The sequence below is a fragment of the Corapipo altera genome, unplaced genomic scaffold (genome assembly GCF_003945725.1).
Source record: "Corapipo altera isolate COAL_440 unplaced genomic scaffold, ASM394572v1 0, whole genome shotgun sequence".
NCBI classification, from domain to species: Eukaryota; Metazoa; Chordata; class Aves; order Passeriformes; family Pipridae; genus Corapipo; species Corapipo altera.
This window is the reverse complement of record NW_020884872.1, coordinates 68,760,069-68,782,966: the sequence shown is the minus strand read 5'-3', so window position 1 is coordinate 68,782,966 and position 22,898 is coordinate 68,760,069. Positions and strand designations below refer to the sequence as shown.

At 39.9% G+C, this 22,898-nt stretch overlaps 1 protein-coding gene across 3 annotated transcripts in view; it reads right to left on the bottom strand.

The window, feature by feature from the left end:
• STARD13 (StAR related lipid transfer domain containing 13) overlaps positions 1-22,898 on the bottom strand; it is a 294,079-nt gene that overhangs the window by 211,564 nt on the left and 59,617 nt on the right. For 2 of the 3 annotated variants that reach the window (XM_027651028.1, XM_027651021.1), the window contains exons 3-4: positions 10,624-10,770; positions 5,968-6,102 (exon numbers count right to left, since the gene is read on the bottom strand). In XM_027651028.1, coding sequence (XP_027506829.1) covers positions 5,968-6,102; positions 10,624-10,770 — 282 coding nt within the window. Of the gene's footprint in view, positions 1-5,967; positions 6,103-10,623; positions 10,771-21,321; positions 21,513-22,898 lie in introns of those variants that run through there. The other variant, XM_027651039.1, reaches the window with a different exon arrangement.

The following is a 22,898-nucleotide window of genomic DNA, read 5'->3' as shown; positions in this document are numbered from 1 at the left end:
TGGGTAGAGCAGAGAAAGAATGGGAAGGCAGCCATCCTGTTCTGAGGCAAGGAAGTCCACCATAATGGGGTACAGCTGGAAGTGGAGTGTGTCACTTTACCCAACTATTTCAGCATGTCTCTGTCCCAGTGGGATACTGGTCAGATTAAGTACTGAATGCAAGAAGAAAAATTATGCAAAGACAATGTTTCAGGCTACCCGCATCTGTACTGGAGAGCTAACTTTTTGACATAATTAATGGCAACATTAAAGATAAAGAGGAAAGCAATTCACATGACTAAAGGACAGAGTTTGAAATTTGTTTCTGCAAGAATGGGAATAACTGGAGTTAGCATTCTTTACAAGGAAGGATGGTCTGGTAGCAAAACCAGAGACCGTGTATAGGTTCTGCTCTTGACCCTGTCGCAACCAAGCAGCTGCTTCTGAGACTTCGAGAAAGTCAGTGAGGACCTGATTTCTGCAAAGATTTCTATATCTCTTCTGCATGAGCTGTGCTGCTTTTACAAGTGCATTTAGTTGAAGTGTAAACAGTAATCTCCAGCTCCAACAAAGCCAAATAACTGTGTCTTCAAACACAGCATCTCTTTGAGAAAATGGAGCATTCAGTGCTATGTCTTTGTCACTCAGGTCTAGGCTTCTTACTTCATCTTTGCACGTCTTTGCATCTTTGCATTTTGTGGGTCTTACAAAGTGGCCCACATTCTAGAAGGGCCAGAGAGCTCCCTGAGGTAAGAAATCTTTGCCCAGAGATTGCACAAGTCTTCTTGGGGCTTTGCTAACAACTTTGTCAATGGGGGGCAAGGTCAGAGTAAAGCATGATGAGCCTAATCTTCACCTTGGGAAACACACCCTACTAGATAATAGATGTAACTGCTGCTGTAAATGGTACCGTGAACTGATAAATTTGACTGTATCCAGAAGTGATAGAATGTGAAATTTATTTCAGAGCCAGGTTATATGCAGTTCTAATCTCGGATGTAAAATGGAGACTGCTTACACATTTCGTGGAGAAATGAAGGATCAGCCTAAGGTTTGTTAACAGCTTAAAATCCTCCAAATCCCAAAGACTGTGAGTGAAAATAAAAACTGCTATGAGTTGTTATAACTTTCTTCCAGCCTGGTTGTTGGCAGCCATCTGATAAAAGGCTTGAAACACACACACTCACTAACGGAATAATGTCTGATCCCTGCTGGTGCATGGGCAGCAATATTGAACAAGTAGTGCATGAGAAACACAATGATTCTGATTTTCCTTCAGCTGTTTTTATTTTTTAATTTCTCTGCCTCAAACAATGTCAGAGGGTCAGGCAAGCATCACACTGCCTACAGAGAGATAATGACTATTATAGCCACAGATTGCTGCCTTATTAGTTTTACAACGTCAGAAGATATCAGACATCGCTGGAACCTCTGACCTAAACTCTGAAACACTATAGCATCAACTAGCATTTCTCAAAAAAACCCTCCCAACTTTTTAAAAGAATCACAAACATTTTTCAGTCATGTGGATTACAAAGCAGTGCTTTGCTCCACATTTTCTGAATCAAGTGGCTTAGCACACAGATAGTTCACAAACAGTTTAAGCTAGCAGAAACTGCCACTGATGCTGAAAGAAGGAGTTTGCCCTGTCTCATCTCCAGCCACTGACACTCTCTTGCACCAGCCTACATATCTGCGTGGCTGCGCAGTGAATCAGACTGAGAAATCAGGTTAAAAAAAGCCTCAAACATGTAAAGGGATTAATTCTAGCCCTATTGGTTTAATGAGCTCAAGCTACTTGTCGAACTAAAGCATAAGAAATCAAAACTGTGCTCATCAACTATACTGAAAAAAAAAAGAGAAAAAGCAGACTTACCACAGATAGTGGAAAAAGCCCACCTTGCTACCAATATATGAAGTTTTGTTTCTTACTAATTCACAGAGTGCATACTACAGACAATACTGTGTTACTTGCCAGAGCTAGAGGGTATTTACTGATGGTTTTCTCACACCACCTGATATTAGATTCTTAAGTTAGACCATCAAAGTTTTCTCTGCTCCGACCATGGAGAGCCAGGTACTGCCCACCAAATGTCAGACTGTAATTTATATGCCCTGTGAGAGATTTAGCTTATCCAGCTCTAAGCACGCATGCCTTGGACAGTCACTTCTTCAAATACTTGACCAAGCAACACCACCACTTTGGGAGCACAAAGTGCTTTGATTAGGGACCTACATTCAGGTGACTACTTCAAGGTGAGATGTATTTTGCTGTAAAAGTCATTTTTTCTCTCCATTAATGGAATCTCTGTGATGTAGACATGGACTTACAAATGCCAGCAATTGTCAGGTGAAAATCTGCTATTTGTCTCTCAGGCACCTGGTTTTCCTGTCACCTTAGGTACATATTTCCTTTAGTACCTCTCAAAAAAAGTTCCAGTGAAGCAACTTTTGGGGGGGAAGGATGGACATGTGACATGACACATCATTGCCCTAAACCATGACTTAATTATTCTATCAAAACGTTGTAAGTAAAGTGCAAGCTATCTTTTAAAAGCATATAAACAGAATACCTACTGTGAGAAGTTTGACAAAGAACCCTTCATTGTATCTTTTAAGCTGTCAGCCTAGTTGGTATCCATGGAAGTGTGCAGCTAACATCACTGCCTTGTACTGAAAACTGAACAGCTGTGTCCTGCCTAATTCTCTGCATATTATTCCTGAATTGTAGCATCCCTGCTATTTCTAACACTGGTCTTCTCTGCTATATTTGCTAATCTCAATAATTTATACAGTATTTGGTTCCTTAAATGCCTCAGTATATAAGCTCCTGGGGAGTGGAGAGAGACAAGTTCTTTTTGACCACCCGACTTACAAAAAATTAGAAGAGAAGAAAAGCTGAATCATCGAAATGCAACAGGTCCAATTTATCGCTGCGTTACTCCCAAGTTAGGTATTACACCACTTGGATCATGGGAATTAAACAGATGCAGCCTGGTTGTGAAGTGAAAGGAATTAGACCTTTTGTCATTTGGACCCATTCCTTTTCCTATAATAAAAGTAACTTCAGCATACCCTTTTTAAAAAATATGGAAAAGTCTGTATCTTATTGAATAAGCAGTGAAAATCTGGGTACTGGAGAGACATGACAGACTTATGTAGACTGCATGCCTGGAGCTAGACATAGCAATGTTTGAATTTGCATGAAAAAGAGCACCAAAAGTGGCACTTAGAAGGAAGTAAAGTGTTCTGCTCTCCTGAATGACATTTGCAAACACTCATTTCAACATTTATTCCTAATTTAAAGCACTGTCCAATTAAAAGCCAGCTCATTAATTTCTTAAGAAATTCTGTGCCTCCAGTAGGTTTCTAGTCTAGCTGCTGCCCTAAGCAACAGCAGTACTTTCTGCATTACACTGCTGTTACTACAGCATTACAAAACTGATTGATACAACACATAGACTGTACTGACGATGATTCGTGGAACTGCTTTTTATCATACTAGTATTTCCCAATTTACTATCAAAAGAGAAAATTAGACTTCAAAAAGAAAGAACCCCCCAAACTTACTTTCTCTGCCTTTCCTCCCCCCACACTGCTAGAGAAACAACAGTATTATTGCAACTTCACTTCAAAAATATTTACACAGTACTAGTAGGAAGGCAGTTAAGCAATGATATTTGTACATGCCTGAACATTTGGCAGAGGTAAAAAAACTAATAAAGTTGGCAAGTCTTTTTTCAATGAATTCTCCCATCTTTTCCAACTAGAACAAGCAACAAACAGAACAAATATTTGTGCTTTTTCAGAAATGGAAAATAGAAAACTTATTTTCCAAGGAAAGGAAATAGTTAGTGGGAAGACAATAATGTTCAATTAGTAAGCAAGTGGAGCCCACCTTCAAATTTCCATTTCAGTGCACAAGAGTAGGCTCATTTAATGAAATACATAATTTTTATCGGGACATGCATATCATTCTTTGGTAGATGAACATGACAGAGCTAAAGATACCTTTAATATAATAGATTTTGCTTTAATCAAAATTGCATAGGTAAATTGAAATGACCATCTGAGTAGGAGAAAGAGAACTGCTGAGCTATTGGTTTAATATATAATTACTGCTAATACCTATTGTCTTAGGGGTTGGAGGAATGGATGGTGACATATGTGATGCCAATACCTAAAAATGCTTCTAAAGCTATTTGTGGAAGAGATCCTAGTAGGACTGATACCCATGGCAGAAAATTACCAGAAAGTATGCCTAAGAACAGAATAAACACAAAGATAGTAACACAGATTAATTGGGAAGAATAATTAGGGCTTTTGGAGGCCAAGTTCTTTGAACAATCATGCAGATATGGGTGATTTGACTGATACAATATACTTCCATTTCAAAAAGCTTCTGGTGAAGTTAACTATCAGACTCAAACTATACCAACAAGGAGAAACAATGAAAAAAAAGTCGGGAAATAAAAATGGATTTTCATTGTTAACTTAAAATGGAAAAAAAAAGGGTTAGGAATAATTGAATTGTTTGTTTTACAGTGGATGGATGTTATCCAATAGTCTCAGATATATGTTCAGTATACTCATAAATGAACTGGAAAATGGAAGAATAAAAAGGGACAGAGGTTTCTGATGGTATTAAATTACAGAGGTTAATAAAAACTAAAACCAACTGCCAATCGCTGCAAAAGGACTTCATGATGTTGAATGATTGTGAGAAAAACAGGAAAATATAATTAAATAATCAGTGCAATCACATAAAAAGCCAAACCCCCCCAAACAAACCAGCCACAGGTATTCACTACTTCCTACAAGATTCCTAAGATTCTGTTTTTGCTGGTACAAGAATTAGAGCCAAAATAATACCTCAGTAGCAAATTTACAACAAGAAAAAGGTTTTGTATCACATACTCCACAACTGAACTTTGGAACTCATTTCTACAAGACATTTTGAATATCAAAAGAACAAATGAATACAAAAGACACAACTAGAGGCAAAAAAAAGACCATTAGGGCCTATTAATTACAAAACTGCAAGATAGTGTCTGGCTTCGATGTGCCTGCATGATAAATAACTCAAAGGAAACTGAGATGGCTTACTATCTGCTTACTCTGTTCTTACACTTCTTTTTTGAATATCCAACACTGCCCACTGCCAAAAAAGGATACAGGGCTCTAAGTACTTTTGATTCAATCCAGTGCAGCCATTCTTTATGTTGTGTGATGATCATGGGCACTGCTAGCACACAAGTAATTTAAAACCTGAGAGGCGGAAACCATCTGCATTTTGGAACAAAGACACTGATCCTAAAGCAGCTCACATTTAGCTACTGTTGGGAAAGTAAATCAAAGCCTTTTGAGAAAACCCTCTGATGGATTTTAAAAGACTTTGACTGCGGGCTACAGCATCACTTTCTGAAAAAAAACCCAAATAAATATTGCTGTTATTGGTTAAAAACAGGATTTAACTAAACGTCCAAAGCTGAACACTTAGGCTGGTAGACAATGTGGTGTAGTGTGGAATTCACCATGAATTAGGCATAATCAACAGCCAAACTAAAAAATTCAAAGAGACTACTTCTAAAATAAGCAATGAAGAAAAAGCTGTGGTAGTGGCTCTGATGTCTGGAATCCATCACATCCATTGCCCAGATGAGATTAATTACTCTTTAGAAGTGCCTGTTTCTTTCTATTGACTATAAGGGTGATCCAAGTGACTAGTTCAAATGTAGAAGTTTTCATTAGCGGTCTAAAATCAGATTAGATGAATCCCACAGCCCTGATGTCCCATTAACTCAAGTATGACTAAACTTTCATCTGTACCTGTTTTGCAAACCTAACTCCTCCATGTAGTGCAATATCTACAGAACAAATTACTTCGAAGAAATAAATGCACAGACAATTTTAATGAAAAATAGCAACTTTTGAGGTTACTGAACCTGCGAGTCAGAAAATGTTGTAAATAATGCTGTATCTACTTACATCAGTCTTAGGTCGTGCTCCAGTTGACACTGGGTAAGGTAAACAGTCTAGATCCTGGTAGTCTCCTCTTTTATTTTTACAAGATCCCTTTTCATGATTATCTCCATAAAAGCCTGTCTCTACTTGAATAGGGCACTGTAAGAGAATTTAAAAAACACTATAAATAAAGGCAAGTCGTAAATGTTTTTAATGTAAACTCTAAGATAAGAAGTTGGAATTTTATTTTTTTAAAGCTTTTTTTTTCTCTGATGTAAACATTTGACCTCAATCTTTTTTCTTAAAACCACCTGCTGCATCATTTTTACATTTTGCGAAGGTAGACATCCAGATATTATATGAAGTCCTTTCCTTAACAGCTAGTGTACATAATCAGAGAACTAATCAATAGTAGTACACCTTCCTAAACATCAGGGAACAGAATCACTTCCTAGAAAAAGAAATGGTTTTATTCAGATTATTTAAAACTTTTTATTTCATTTTCTATCTTAAACAGAGACTCAGCAAATTCCCATATTCTAATTACAAACTCTGGACTTTCCAAACCCACTTATCACCATCTTATCACCCCAAACTTGGAGAGATCTCACTTGGTTGCTCCACTTCCACACCATTTTTTAAAAGATGCACATCTAACTCTGGGCCCACACTGAATGCAATGCCAGGAAGGGACCAACTGCACAACATTCCCCCACGTATCCTGGTTTGCCTCAAAAGAATAACTGAGTGAGTGAGGAAGAAACAATACATGCTGCAATCCACCAGCAGAATCCATACTAGGAACAATGAGGGAAACAGGATCATGGGTGTACTGCAGAGCAGTCCAGAGCTGTTGAGCACAATCATTCAAATCAGCCCATTTTCTGGATGTACCCCTTCATAAGGGGACACATTTGCTGCTGGTCTTTAACAGCAACTGCCCACTTCCCAGTTAGTATATTTCTTAGGGATGTAAAATGTGGAGGCTTTTAAAAGGTGACAGAAGAATCAGTATGTGGCCCAAGAAAAGTTTGAGGATAATACACTACTGTAAAAAATTAAAGTTAAAGAAAAGATTTTGTTCAATGACAGTCACATCTCTAATATAAGATGGGGTAATTATAATCAAACAGGACTTCTCTGCCATTATCCACAAATGATAAAGGGCTAAAACTGAAATCACGATTCTCATTCCCTAGATCCGCTTTTTCTGTATTGAAACTGAGTACAACATATCAAGTGGCAATGAAATGGATACATTAAACAACAGGGAAATGCACTAAGTGCAGCAAGAGTGATTTATCTCATGTTTCATTTACGAAGTGCCTCCTTCTATATTGCTAAGATTTGTTTTTTCATAGGAAAGGTGGAGGGTTTAGAAGAGCAGTACTATTAAATGTGTTTTTCCAGAACTAGCAGTTTTGCTGTCAGTACATTGAGACAGTCCTGTTTTTTCGCACTTTAATCATGTATTTATTGCACTGGTGAGAGAATGCTTCAGAAAATAATTTGGTTATAGATGATGATTTTTAACATTTTTTTTAGGTCAGATACTGAGGAATCCAGTCAGTGCTACTGCCCCATACCATTTCCCAACAAAAAATTGACCAGTAGTAGCTCGTGGTTTACACAGATGTAAAGACAGAACACCTTTTAACATTCATCTAAAAGTTATTATGTTTTAGAAAACACCTTAAATTTGTTCACCAAAATACTGCAAGACTCCCTACTCTCACCCAGTAAGTCCCATAATATTTATTCATCCAGCCAATTTTTATTAGAATATTTAGGCTTCTTCTATAAAATTTTTGTTCAAATGAGTATTATTAATAACGGTTACCATCACAACAGGATAATGTAAAGAATAATACAATATCAAAGAGTTACTTCCATGAACAGATGAAAAATCCTTCAGTAGAAAACTAGCTGGCTCAACCTAGTGATTAAATTACAAAATGTATTTCTAAGACACAGCATTTGCCATGAGAAATAAAAACTCTATCATCTGTTAAAAATTGTCCACACCCTTGAGAGACCAATTTTCAGAGCGGCAGCTCCAACAAGCCATGTTGCTATTCATACAGTAGTCACCTGCTTTGGAGATCTTGGGTCTACAAAGTTGGCTTTACATCTCTGAATACTTCACCCCAAACCACTTTCAATCATGATTTCTTGCATCAGTACCCAGTTTATATAATAAAAATAGGATAAAATCATACAAAGGACCCATAACTGCTTCATGATTTTATAGAACCCATATTTACACAGTTACTAGTAAACATATGTTTGAGATAGGCCTTTTTTTCTATTCGGTTTCATTGTAAGTGACAAGACTAAAACATTTGATCTGTGTGGAACAAACTATACAAGCTATAGTAAGAAATATGGACAAAACAGCATGAATTGATAGAAGATAAATTACTCATACAACTTGTATGAATACAAGACTTTGTTATTTTTTCCACTGCAACTGTCATTTTGAGATCTACAATATCTGTTTCTTCACAGTGAATTTATGGAGACATTAATGAGGATCTATTTCTCTTCTTTGACTATAAGTAAGACTAAGTCCACCCATTTTGAGGCAAATTATTCATAAATGTTTAAATTAGGGCAGATGATTCCCTTGTTCTACAAATACTTCTGCAGGAGACGGCAAATGGTGTCCCATTATCAGTTCCACAAATGATTGTCCAAGACTCTTTCTTGCTCTGATCTTGCTGGTCTGATCAGAAAGACCTTTGTGCTAAATGACCCGTCCAGCTTCCATATTGAAATTGGCTCCTGGAGGTTTAAAGGTAATTTCCAGTTTGCCCAATAAGACTACAATAAAATGTGGCTGATTCACACATTTGGCTGTCCACAGACAACTTTTTAGTTGAAGAAAGCTCTCCTACTTTAGAGTGGGAAGAAGATGTGGCCTGATAAACAAGAGTGTAACTGTTCAAATATCATATTAAGGAAAACAGTAATTTTGGCATCGGTGTTAGGAACATCCTCGAAATCTTTCTGGATTTATCCAGACAGATGCAACTATTGGTAAGAGAAACAAGTGTGCCAGGACCACTGTGACTGGCTTGAAGGTAGGTTTTATCAGCATAGTAAGCTTATGACCACCTCTGCATCACTAGCACAGGCTTTCCGGGGGAATGTCCAAAGAAGAAGGTTGTGCCGGAAGTCCTGGCCTCTGTGCTCAGAAGATGTGTTGCCACCAGGCTTCAGTAAGAGAACTGCAAGCATCTGGGATGCTGGTGGTGGCATTCTCTATGCAACCATTTTTGATGATGCTGTTCTTATGTATCAAAGTGCCTTTGAAAATGTCATCTATTTGGATTTATTTTTCTGCTGTCTACATGCTACATGCCCTTCATTTAATGCTCCAGCAGTGGATTTGAAGTCATATCCTATGATGTTCAAGTCATCATGGAAAAAGAATGATGCCTGACTAAACCATGGTTTTTGCCCTAGTAGAATAGGCACAGCCATAAAATAATGTATTTGGATCACTGGTTGCCAAAACCAGACTGTCTCACAACAGAACTCTGATGGCTGGGCTTTTACTTTCAGGCACAAAAGCAGACTACATTGCCACTGTATTTTGAAAGAAGACATTGAGCATTCTCCTGCAAGAAGACAGAACATGGTCCATTAATAGGCAAATTAATTATGAAATTAATTCAGTTGGATAGAGCTGGTTCTGACTTGCTGACATGTACAATAAGAAAGAAATGAGAGACATGATCACTCGGTTACTAACTGTAGAATATGTAGAATATGAAAACATATATTACAATGTGCAATACCAAGATGCAAGATTCTAAACATCCCACCTTGAGAGACATGAACATTTACACTGTGATGATCCACACAGACACTTACTTTAAGAATTTACTTTTACAAAATGAAGAAACATTGAAACAACAGTGACAGCAAAAACATTCAGAAAAGCTCACCTTTCAGGAATTTCAAGCCAACACTAACATTCAGAGCTGCAAATCCAAACAACTCTATCTTAAGAACTGACTTTAATCACAGCCTGAAGCAGAGAACAAACGCTTCTACTTATGCTCTTCACCCTCCATTTACTTGCTTTTATAAAAACCCCTGCTTACTGAAAAATACTAAAATAATATCATAATATCCTTAGTCCTATTTGCCCTCAAAATAAAAGCTTAAGAAACTGTTTGTCATCAATTGATGACACCTGTCATCACAAAATATTCTTAAATAGAGGAATGAAGATCTAAACCAAATATTCAGATAAAATAAATAAAGAAAAATACTAATTCAACTCTTAATTAAGATACATAGTGTCCCACCGGCTGTTATATCTGTAAATAAATACAAAAATAATAAGTATTAATAGGCTAGCACTGGGACTTCAACAGTATTCTGAAAAAACTATCAAATGCAAATATTCCTCAAAAAAAAAAAAAGTTTAAAGACTTTAAGCCATACTGACAGAAAACTTAGAAGTTTCACCCCATCACATTTCTGATCATTTGGCCATTAGTTGTCTAATGAAATTAGAGATTTCATTATTATTTAATGAAAAAAGTACCACCCTTAAGCCTGAACTTCTCAGCCTATTCAGAAACACAACTAGATCTGAAAACTATGGTTTGGAGGAGCATTACAGGTAAATGGTAGAGAACATATATGACACGCACATATTCTTACCAGTTGCTTGTGCCTTTTAGAAGAAGGAGTACTGGAGGGAGAAGAGCCACCACTCAGAGCTTCTTCAATATCTAAGTTCAACTGTTCCAGTTTCTTCATAAGCCATGACATAGAGTCTGTCCATTTAGATTCTTTTTCTGGTTGGGCCTAAAAAAAATCAAACATACGTGAAGTCTTAAAACATTCAAGCTGTTTATAACTTGAAGACTCTCATTTTCTCTTCCAGTCCCCAAGGAAAAAGATTACCAGTTCTTTCCCTGTCCTTAAGTAACTTTTTGCCATTTAGAAAGCTTCAATTATCACTTCAATCTCGATGACATATATTCATTGCTGTTCTTAATACTCAAATGATCACACTCCACTTCTCTGTATCTGAATGACTTTCTAACACTTCATTTTGGGTGACCCACTGCTAGCTCAAGCTAAGCACAATCAAGATCAAAACTAAAGTAACTTTAACATCTCTTCCTTAAGCCACTATTTTAGCATCTCTCTGCTGATTGCTTGTTGTCAGTAAGAATCAGAACATTGAAGGCCATCATGTGTACTATATTATATTCCTTAGTATAATTCCAGACTTGTCAAATCTTGCAGCTTTTTTCTGCCCCCATGGTGGGAATGCTTTACTGGTCACTCTTTCACTTGGATTCATCTTCCCCTTTTATCTGAACTGCTTCACTGTATTACAAAAACTTTAATCCGTTATAGTGTAATTGTCAAAAGTACTTTTCATATTCCTCAAAGTCCTTTCCAGTGACTGTCCTTAAGCATCTTTCCATGGCAGTCCCTGTGCACATTGCTGCATTATGCCTTGTTTTCCTTATTTACATCCCTTCTAATGATCCACTAGGAAAAAACAGTCACACTAACCTCCCTGTCATCACAGGCAGCTACTACTCCCCAGATTAGTCTCTGTCCTGAAGATATTTCATCTCTGTCACCTTCCTTACTTTCACAAACAATACATATCTTTGCATAGAGGATAATTCCATAGTGAGCATGAGGACACAAACAGTAATAATGCATTTGCATCCTGCCATAATCCTAAAAGCATCATAACAACACTCCTCAAATCCTAGGGGAGCTAGGTTATTATTCTTATCTGATAAATCTTTATGGTGATTTGTTTCCTTATAAAGGTTTCGCAAGTGGGACAGAAAGATACTTTTAATTTGTTCACTGTTATAGAAAAAACCCTTTACAAATACAATCCAGGAGGTTCACTCCAGTATTACAGTGACATAATACTATTACCGATGGAACTGCTTGTCTTCACCACAGAAACTAAGAGTAAGGCCCCAGATCATGAGACACTGAGTCTCATATTACAAACAGGTGCATGTTCCCTTCAGAGGGGCTAGAATTACCTTAGTAGGGATTGTTTAAAAGCACGGAAAATTAATTATCCAATTTTTAGTTTTCCAAATCTTTATTTGGAATGTCCCAATTTTTTACAACCAGTGAGTATTTTTCCTGAAATGTTGTTATAAGTGCTAAGCTGTATTTCAACTCTGTAGCTATTAAATTTTTTTAAAGAAATACTTTGATTGCTTCCCATTGTCTTCCCAACCATTTGGAATTAAAATACAGGACATTCCACAGAAAATGAGTATCAAAAGACCCTCTTCACATTGAATCCATTCTGAGTGAGATGGTCTTACATAGGAAACGTGCATGCTGATATATGTCTACGACATTCATTTGTAAACAAAGTAAAGATTCTGCATTTTCCTGTGGTTATGCTTCCTCACACACTGATCTTTCCAATGCTCAAAAAATGACTCAACAAGGACCAAACATGGAACTCTGCCAGCAATGAATGTATAAAGTCTGTGATAATCTAATATGAATGTTGCATTTCTCAACATGGTTAAATGAAAAAGGAGCTGTAAGAATGTGCTTTCTTACTTATCAGTGGTAAAAAACTCTGAAGCAACAATCACACAGAGAAATGGGTAAAGTGTCTTTGATTTCTGTGAGCTAGTCAAAAATTGTACTTGCCAGGTGACAAACACTGGAGGTTACATTAGAAGTTTGGATTTTTGAGTTCAACAAGAAACAGGAGCAACTTCCTCACACACAAACAGTCCGTTTTCTGTTCCACAACAAAAAAGAGTATTTTGGGGGCTGTTGGAGAGGTGTCTATAGTTTAGCATTTTCCATAGAAAATACAAAGATGAAAATTCATGAAGACTTTTAAGAAAGACTTCAAAATATTTAAGACACTCCAAATGCATGTAACAGTACAAATGATATTGCATTACAATAAAAAATACAGCTCCATGCATAGGGAAGCACACTTTACCTTTATCTTAACAAATATTTACCTACTGGAACAATATCTCCAGCATTCACTAATATTCTTCCAAACATCTGTATGAGCCAAATCCCCTTATTTTTATAAATTTCTTGTTTTAATGTAACAGAACTAAAACCACAGTAATTTCTTAAAAATACAAGTCCTAAGCAGTTTCCTCAAACTATAAATCTCCTAGCATTCTCCATTCCGTTCTGCCTTTTTTTTTTTTTTTTAGTTCAGTAAGACTCTATATTGTGTCTATTAAGGGGATGAGGAAAAAGATAGAATTTCATTATCCTTGAAGATAAAGCCAAATGGGCCTAGTTAACAAATGCCATTCACTAATTGGAAATTTGGCACAAAAGCACCATTTGGAATAAATGCTGATTGGCTACATATTTCAAAGGTTGCCTGAAATTCCTGCTAAACGGCAAAAACATGATGCTACTTACATTCAAAAATATACAGCCTGCACAGTAGGACATCTGACCAGTGAATAAATTCTGCCTAATCCATTCATGACAAACACAGCTCCCCAGTGTTCAGCCCCAGTAACTAGGTTGGACACTATCAAAGTGCTCAGAAGATCTGAGTATCAGTGTTTCCTGCCCATAGCAACTGCAGAGGCAGTAGGTCAGGGCATCTTTGGAAGCTTTTGTGTCTTGCCCTTCAGAAGGAAAAAAATCTCACTCTAAATTATCTAAGAATCATGACCTGCTTTATTCATTGTTTTTTCCCCTAAAAGGTTTACAGGGAGAACACTCCTTTCCACATATTCTCAAGGTCTCCTTTCTTTGTTGGAGCCATATCCATTCAGCAACACATAGGAATGCTGTTACCTTTTGAGGAACCTGAAAAGCATAGAGACAGAAGTGCATTACAGAAACACTTTTTATATGCTACGTTAGAATCACGGAATCATTCAGTTTGGAAAAGACCTTTAAGATCACTGTCCAACCTTTAAGATCAAGTCCAACCGTTAATGTGCTGCCAAATTCAGCACTGCCAAATCCACCACTAAACCACATCCCTCATTGCCATATCTTAAATACCTCCAGGGATGGAGACTTCACCATTTCCCTGGGCAGCCTGTTCCACTGCTTGATGACCCTTTTGATGAAGAAATTTTTCCTAATATCCCATCTAAAACTCCCATGGTGCAATTTGAGACCATTTCCTCTTGTTCTGTCTTAGATGAGCAGTAGTAGAAAGTGAGCCCGGAGAATTCCTCAACAAAAAATGTTTCAAGGTAGAGCAATATTGTCTATGAAGATCATGGCATACATTAGCCAGAGAATGACATATTGGCCTTGAAAGTGAACTCCTTTGCCACATGGATTTCTCAAGTCCCATATATTCAGGTTAGATTACATAAAAAACTCCAAAACAAACCAAAGAAAACCCCCCAGAAACATCACTGTCAGTGGGAAATATAAAATTAAGTGATACACACTTCCTTAAAGCAGTTACACAAGTAGTTATTGTGCTTCAGATAGCTACTGTATAGAACTATCCCAACTGTTTAAGATTTACTAAAACACATTTAGCAATCAGCCAGACCTAAAACTTAGTTGTAGGTTGCGACTTCTTACAGCAACCACAGTCTATTTCAGAACGGCAAGCTTAAGGATTTTGTTATGTGTACACATTCATATGTATACTTATTCTGTATTCACTTGCATAGCTGAAATTTCATTACCACCAATAACAAATTAGAGATAAAACAGGGTGCAAGATTGTGCTCAATCATCCAAATACTTAATTGCTCTTTTCTTACATGGAGAAGAAAATACATTCCAGTCATTTGAATGTTTGTGCCTTTTGGATCAAAGGCTTCTGCACCCTGTTTTTCAGTTTTCAAGTGTTCTTCACTAATCTTATTCAGCAAAAACATCTGTGATAAAAGGCATATTTGTTTCAATGTTTTGCTCATGAAGTTGATTGCAAAAGGCATAATAGCTGCCAGCAAATCTAAATTTAAACTGAAAGAATGCAGCAGCATTGAACAAGTCCATATAGAACACTCAGGGGTCAGGGTTAACCTCACTGCCAGACCTCATCCTATACTGGAAGCAGAAAGGCTTCCCACGTGAAGGGCTATGAGAAAATTACACAAATCTAAATTTATCTGATAATTTATGGCTTTCACTTCAGAACCTTCAATAGGTCCAATTGTTCTGATAATTAATGTATTGTACCACTCTGAGTGATAAATCAGTAACCTCCAAATAAAAAATATCAGCGCTATTTAACCCTCCTCTTTATTAAATCTGCTCAGATAAAAATTCTCTCAGATGTACATCCTAGACTAGCAAATAATGATTATGTGGAACAATTTCAGAGACCAAATATCATATTCTGCTCTTGCTGCACTGACGGGGCTCCTCTGTTTTCAAAAGAACCTCTGTGTAAAAGAAGGTCTCTCAGGCACTGGGAGCTTTGCCTACAGGGACTGGGGGAGGAAGCCAGATTAATTCCCTGTACAAAATCCTTAAAAAAAAAAAAAAGTATTTAGAATACAAAGGACTCTTATTCTCAAAATAGATTAATGTGTGCCTTCTGTCTCGAAGATAAAATATTTCAAAGGGAATTTTCCTTCATATCCCACCATAGTGTTCCTTAAATACTTACAGAACTGTTAGACAGACAACTAATTTGTGGCACCTTCATCCTGGAAAGCAGGTAAGTAAACTCAGCAGTCAACAACCTTTCCACTTCTAAGAACTGTATTGCTGTATATCTGAAATTATCAAGAAAGTCTCTTCAATCTCTCAAGTCAGCAGGCAAAGCCATGCACATAGCTAGGCTGCTGGAAAACGAAAGCTCTTCAGGGACATCACATAAAATTCAGAGCATTCTGGATCCTTCTGATCCCCAAAATGTTCACCTAAGATGGGCTGTTAGGACCTCAGCAGTTTTCTGAAAGAAAAGCTACAGAAATACTAATATAAAGTTATGTGTTAAGCAGTTTTAAAGGAAAGACCATTTTCAGGATGAATCCTTTACCCCCAGACCTATTTTATTTACTGTTCTTAAATACATCTGTGTATGGAGCTCTGTTTTTACTTCCTGTTCAGTCACTTTCCCGCCTGAGGGCATGCTGCCTCAAGCTACTGATTTCTTCAGACAGGTTTTCAGAAGTGACACAAACCATATCTGTATGAACGTGGTGAAACCTTCTCTGTGTTTGATGCTCTAGGGCAAATTAAAGTGATTTTAGAACTTAAGGTTATTTCTGGCTTTTCTCAATTTCCCTTTACACACATGCCTTCACTTTCTTTCACTAAGCTCAACTGTGCATTTCTATAATTTTATGTGTCTGTTTTTAAGTACACCACTATGTCTTTGAATGATAAAGAGTACAATATAGAAAAATACTGTGGAAATGCTAACTTCAAGATATAGAACAATAATAACACATGCTTGGGTTTTTTAATGATTAAGAGGCACACAACATGGGAGAGGAAAGAACTCAAAGAGGTGGTACCATGAAAATATAATGTAACACAACCCTTAATACATTTTATATATTTGACTTTTTGACTTTTCAAAGGCAAAGTCAAGGTAGCTCAGAAACAGACCACATTACTTTTTATAATAGCTTTTAATCTTTCAGATAGTGATATCATAAATTTGGCTTTTAATTTGCAATCAACATGTTGGTGTTGCATAGTGATAATGTCCCTTGTTTAAAAGAAAACAAAAACCTGAAGTCCTGTCTTTTTTTCAAGAGTTCCTGCATCAGTTCTAGGATAATTGCTCTGAGCTAGGCAGGACAGGACAGGAGCCCTTGTATCAATGGAGTCTTCCAAATACTAGTTTATGGAAATATTTAGCAGATGAAGAAACCTGAGCTAGTTCTTAGGACTGAAAGCCATGAGCTGTATCAGCATGGTGCTTCACCCAAGACAAGAGAGAGAAATTGGAAGGGGAAAAGAGAGGACTTTAGTTGAAGCAAAGGTGTGGGGCAAAAAGGTTTTGGAAAATAGTTGCACACTACTGCAGAAGTTTTAATGTGTAGTAGCCCAGACAGCCTTGTATGAAAACCCTGTTGCAGTTTCACTTTGTTTCTAGTAAAAGCAAATAGTTTTGTATTGGACTTCTCATTTAAAAAACAAACCAAAACAAAACCAAAAAACCAAACACCAAAATCAAACACCAAAAAATGCCACAAACCCCTCCCATCTAAACCAACTTAAACCAGCATCTAGTTGGTTTTAACATCAAAGTGTAATTTAGGATTGCTCCAATGATTAAATTTTCCTGATTCATAATGCCTACAGCATCTCCACCTTCTAACAAATAATGATGTCAAGCAACACCAAATTTCACAAACAGGCTGTTTGACAAGACTGTACTGGTGACACATGGTACAGAACCAGAACCCGAATGGCCAGACAGGCTGTCTTAATTGACATCTGCTCCTATTTCAGCACGAGTTATCCTCTTGGGTTATCCCATCTTCAGCTGCTTCAGAGCAGATGCCAGCTTATCATTTATCTATTCGACCATTTCCACCTTGTGAGGTGGAGGAAGTGAACTGCACTTCTTGTATCCCAAACACCTGCTCCAAGCAGGAGTCAGTTCCTGACGCCATCAATTTGCATTCAGTTTGGCACCATCAGCAACAGCGGTTGTATCTGCACATCACAGTTAGTGACCATGAATGACAAAATAGTTTACACACATAGGTATTAGGACACATTTAATTTCTTCACAGAAAATTACTAACTTCAAAATCCACTAACTCTGTGACTCCCTTGGAAAATGTAACCAACTTCTGCCCGTTCATAGAAGTGAATTTCCTGACAGTGCTTCCTGACTACTAAATGCTAGGTTTCAGAATGGGTTCCATGAGACTGAGGGGTCTCATGCCATGGAATCCACAAAAAGTTACAGACCAGAACAGGTAACTTAGAGATCCTTCTTCCCAGTGTGGTTAGTTGCACAATTTGAGATTGGATACAGCTTAATCTGTTTTCTTAGTTACCAGAAAACACTGCTGTTAGAGCTATCCAGGATGTATAAGAGCTGGGCTCAGGTCTTCTTACATAAGACCTTAGGCTCACCCTTGGCCTAATGCACCTTATACCTATTAAGGGGAAGGGGATGTACTTCTGAGTGACAGAGAAGCACCAGGAAATACTAGCACTTGAGAAAACAACAGAGAAATACTTGTAAATTGTCCCAAAGGTATTAGCGACGGCTCACCCAAAACGTGATGCAGCCCACAGCCCAGCTGAAGCGCCTCTACACCAACGCTACAGCATGGGAAACAAGCAAGTGGAACTGGAAACTGTGGTGCAATCAAAAACTATGACCTATCATGAAAATATGGTGGGACAAAACTGTAATACTGCAATCAAAGGATAGAAACTTTTCAGAAGAGACATGAAGGGAAGGAGGGGTGGAGGTGTTGCACTCTGTGTTAAAGGGATAGATTGTGAAAAGCTGCCTCTGAGAAACAGCCATGAACAGGTTGAGAGCCTGTGAGTAAAAACCAAGGACAGGACCAAAAAAAGACACCTGGTGGTAGGGGTCTGACCAAGGGAGCTCAAGGACAAGGCCTCCTGATTCAGGTACAAAAAGCATCACACTCGCAAGTTCTCATCCTGATGGAGGACTTGAACTACCTGGACATCTGCTGAAAAGCAACACAGCTGGCTATAAGAAATACAGGAGACTCCTGGAGTACATCGAGGGCAATGTCCTGGGCCAGGTATTGGACATAAGGACCCGATGAGAAGGGTTACTGGACCTGGTGCTCACCAATGTGGATTTGCTGACTAAAGGGGTTAAGACTGAAGGCAGTCTGGGCTGTTGTGACCATGCCTTCGTTGAGTTTGTGATCTCAAGGAACATGGGCCTGGCAAGAAGCAAAGTCAGAACACTAAACTTGGAAGAGAACACCAGTAGTGAAAAGAAACATGAACTATAGAGCAGTAACAACAGATAAAAGGGATAATAATAGGATGATATAACTGAAAATGATTTTGTGATCCATGTAACACTCAGAAGATCCCAGCCATAAACCCTGTGAAGGTTAAAGCAAACTTTGGGGACAAGCCTTTAAAATTGCTAAGGGAAAAGCTGCTGATAGGCTTATCTGCAGCATAAAGCACTGGAGCCTCAGGAGAGGAAGCACTTGTGCCTTACTCTTGGACCCAGAACAAAGTAAGCTGTGTGGCGTGCCCCAGTCTGGAGCAGGGGAAGCACTATCCCCCCCAGAGCAAGAGGAGCCAACGTGAGTGCCCTCCTCCCCTCGTCAGGGCACGTCTGTGGACAGCACACACGGGTGACCTATTTCACTCTCATCAGGGGTTTTGTTTAGTATTTATCGGTAAAGCAATAACCTCATTTAATATAACAGGTGAATTAAGCAAGGATTTGTCTGCTTCCTTCACACACACAGCTGTCAGAGCGCACTGGGACAGCAGTTGGTGCTCTGCCTGTGGGCACCTTAAAGAGTGCTGTGAATCCATTCCCACGTGCTGGCGCCAGGGCTGCCCTGGCAATCCAACATACAAGCTGAGTCATTTCTTCTAAAAATATCAGTGTCAGTGCTTCCTTGAAGAACTCTGGAGTAGATACTAAAGATTAGGATGGTAAAGGATAAAGACAGCGGTCTAGTAATATATCTGGCAAATTTCTAGTTAGAAATAAAGAACCTATGTTGAAACGCCAAGTGCCAGAATACTTTTGTTTAAAAACCCCATGCAGATAACTATAACCTTAACACTTTTTTCCTTAAAATACCAACATCTTTGTTTTCATTTACTGGAATCTTAAATACATACATTGAAAGAATTCCCAAGAAAACTAGTACTAGAGATTGTCTCCAAGTACTCTGGAACTTCAGCTATTCACTGTTTCCCAAGTAACCTGCTGCTTTGGTATCAGCATAACACAGAAAAATGTAACTTGGAAAACCACTACTGACAAATATGGAACTGGTAAAATGACAGCAATGCTGTCATCATATTTATGACAAGCTACCAAACAAAAACCCAAATCTCACTGAAGAGGATAAAAAGGATATTCTTTCCAAAATTTACAAGCATTCATGGAGTTCTGTCAAAGCTGACATTATTCCCTGCCCATGTTCTTGCAATGCACTATTGAGAAAATACATTGTTAGCAATCCACTTGGAAACTGAAATCTGAATTTAACAGAGAAAATAATAAGCAAAAGGCATCTTCTGGAACTAAAGAGTACTTAAGGACAAACATGGGAAAGCCTGGAAGAAGGGATGATATTTTTAGTGGCTAAAAATAGGTGGTGATGGGGCAAAGAATGGAATATGAATTAAAGAGAGAACAAGAGAATAGAGAATAATTGAAATAATGTAAACCTTCTAAATTATCTCCTGAACCAATTTTCATCAAGCTAACAATGAAGAGAGGGCATTAATCCCAGGCTCAGAAAAGTAATTAGGCATGATTCCCAGATCTCCACTGGAAGTCTGACACCCAAGTATCCAGGTTTAACCACTAGGCTTCAGTATTATTCAAAAACAATTTAGATGCCATCTACGGATTTGCTGTGATAAAAGTTTTTAATGATATGTTTGAATGCATTTTTAAAATTCATGACTCTACTAACCATTCCTGAAACTCTTGAAACTTCTAGAGTAACAAAAGTAATGAGTTGTTTCTCTTAAATAAATGCAACTATAATTGTTAAAACATTTCAATATTTGCTCACGTTACTTAGACTCATGCCAATTTACACTTATCTGTTAAATAACAAAAAAAAAATTATGAAAACTTACAGCTCGTGTATAATGTATACAAGAGCCTTGTCCAAGTTTCCCCCTATTACTGTGAGGGTGATGAGGTACCGTAACAAGCTGCCCAGAGCAGTTGTGGATGCCCCATCCCTGGAAGTGTTCAAGACCAGGTTGGATGGAGCTCTGAGCAACCTGGTCTAGTGAAGGGTGTCCCAGCCCAGAGTAACTGGGTTGGAACTAAATGATCTCTAAGGTCCCTTTCAACTCAAACCATTTTATAGTATTATTACCAATATAATTCCACTAAAGTTCTTGTGCTTGCCTCAAAATAACACGGACTTGTAGGTCTTATAACAGCTGGATATCATCACACCAAATGAGAGGTGTCATGGCTTATGACAGACACACTCTTAATGCTACATCAAGAGTTAGAAACTTGATTTTGCAACAGCAGCTCTTGCAGCAGCAGGGAACCTCCCCGTGATTGGGACACAACACAGCAGCACCATCCCAGGAAAGGCTGCACAAAGGCTTTTTCCTCCAAATGTCATACAGCAGAAAAAGAACAAAGAAAGGCTTTCTTCAGTCTAAAAAGGACTTGCTAGCATTATGATCTGCAGGTCACCAGATTTCTCCCAGATCTCTCCAAATAAACTGAAAGTAGCATACTTCACAAAAAAGTGCCGTTTTCCCCGATCCTTCTCTTGGGAGTAGCACTATTTCACAAAACAAAACAAAAGCAACAAAGAAAACAACCACGGATCGTGTCCACACCCTTGTGCTAAAGGGCACAACATACAGGCGGGGGCCGGCAAGGAGGGGGCCGGCACGTCCCGCCGGGCGAGGCCCAGGCGGGGAGCGGAGGGCTCGGGGCACCTTCCGGGGCACACGCGCCCCCCTCGCGGCGCCCCCGTGCCCGGCGCCCGCCCCGCCGTGCCGGGAGCGGGGGAAGGTTGAGAGAAAGGAGGAGGGGGCGGCTGCGGGAGCGGCGGCACCTCCCCGAGTGAGGGCGGCTGAGGGGGGGAGGCGGCCGAGCCTTCCCGCCCTCCCGGCCAAAAATGGCGGCGCGCGCGCGCCAAACGTCCCAGGCCTCCCTCCCGCCCCCTCCAGGGGTTCTCGCGCCGCCGCGGGGGATGGCGAGGGGCGGGGCACGCGCTCGGGCCAGCGCCCTGAGGTGCGCGCGCAACTCATCCCTCCCCGCCCCTCCCCCTTTCCGCTCACGCCGCTGTGACGTCACCGCGTCGGTCGGAGCCGCGAGGGGAGGGCGGGGGCGGTGGCCGCCGGCGGCTCGCGGGGCGGCAGCGCCACCTGGCGGGCGGCGCCGCGTGGGCCGAGAGCGCCCCCTGGCGGCCCGGGTGGGCAGCACGGCCCTCCGGGAGGGGGGGGGCGCGATGGGGGGGGCGCGGGGAGCCGGGCGGGCCTCGCGCGGGGCCCCTGTGCCGGGGTGTCCGGTCGCAGGGTCGGTGTGAGGAGAGCAGCCCCAGCCAGCGGGGACCGGCTCCCCCAGCGGGCGAGGCTGCGCCCCGGAGCCGCCGCCCGTCTGCCCTTGGGAGCGCTCAGTCCGTCCGACCCCAGGGGCGGGGGCGAGGGGTCGCCGGGGTGCCTAGACCGTGAGGGGCCGCCGAGCTCGCCCTGCCTCCTGCCGGCCCCGGGAGCCTCTCGCGTGGTATGAGAACTGTCACAGCCGGGGCTGTCTTTGCCCCTCCATAAAGTGACTCTTTCATAGCGCCCTGCCTCAGTTTCCCCATATGCCAGACCTGCCCCATGCCGTGGCTGGGCGTGCGGAGCCCGCTGCTGATACCTTGGCTGCACAGCAAGGCAGAGGTAGACAAGGCTTAAAAGTAATCAAAACACAATCAGATTTTCCAGTTCTGGTGTCCTCAGTACAAGAGAGACATGATGGTCCTGGAGCAGGCCCAGGAGGGCTACAAAGTTGATCAAAGGACTGGAGCATCTCTCTTGTGAGGGAAGGCTGAGAGAGCTGGGCTTGTTCAGACTTGCAAAGAGACGCCTGAGAGGGGACCTCATCAATGTCTATAAATATCTAAAGTGAGGGTGTCAAGAATACAGAGCCAGGCACTCCTCAGTGGTGCTGAGTAATAGGACAAGAGGACATGGCAGAAACTGATGCACAGGAGGTTCCACGTGGAGACAAGGAAGAACTTCTTTACCGTGCAGATGACCATGCACTGGAACAGAGCCCAGAGAGGTTGTGGAGTCTCCCTTGCTGGAGATATTTTCAGAAA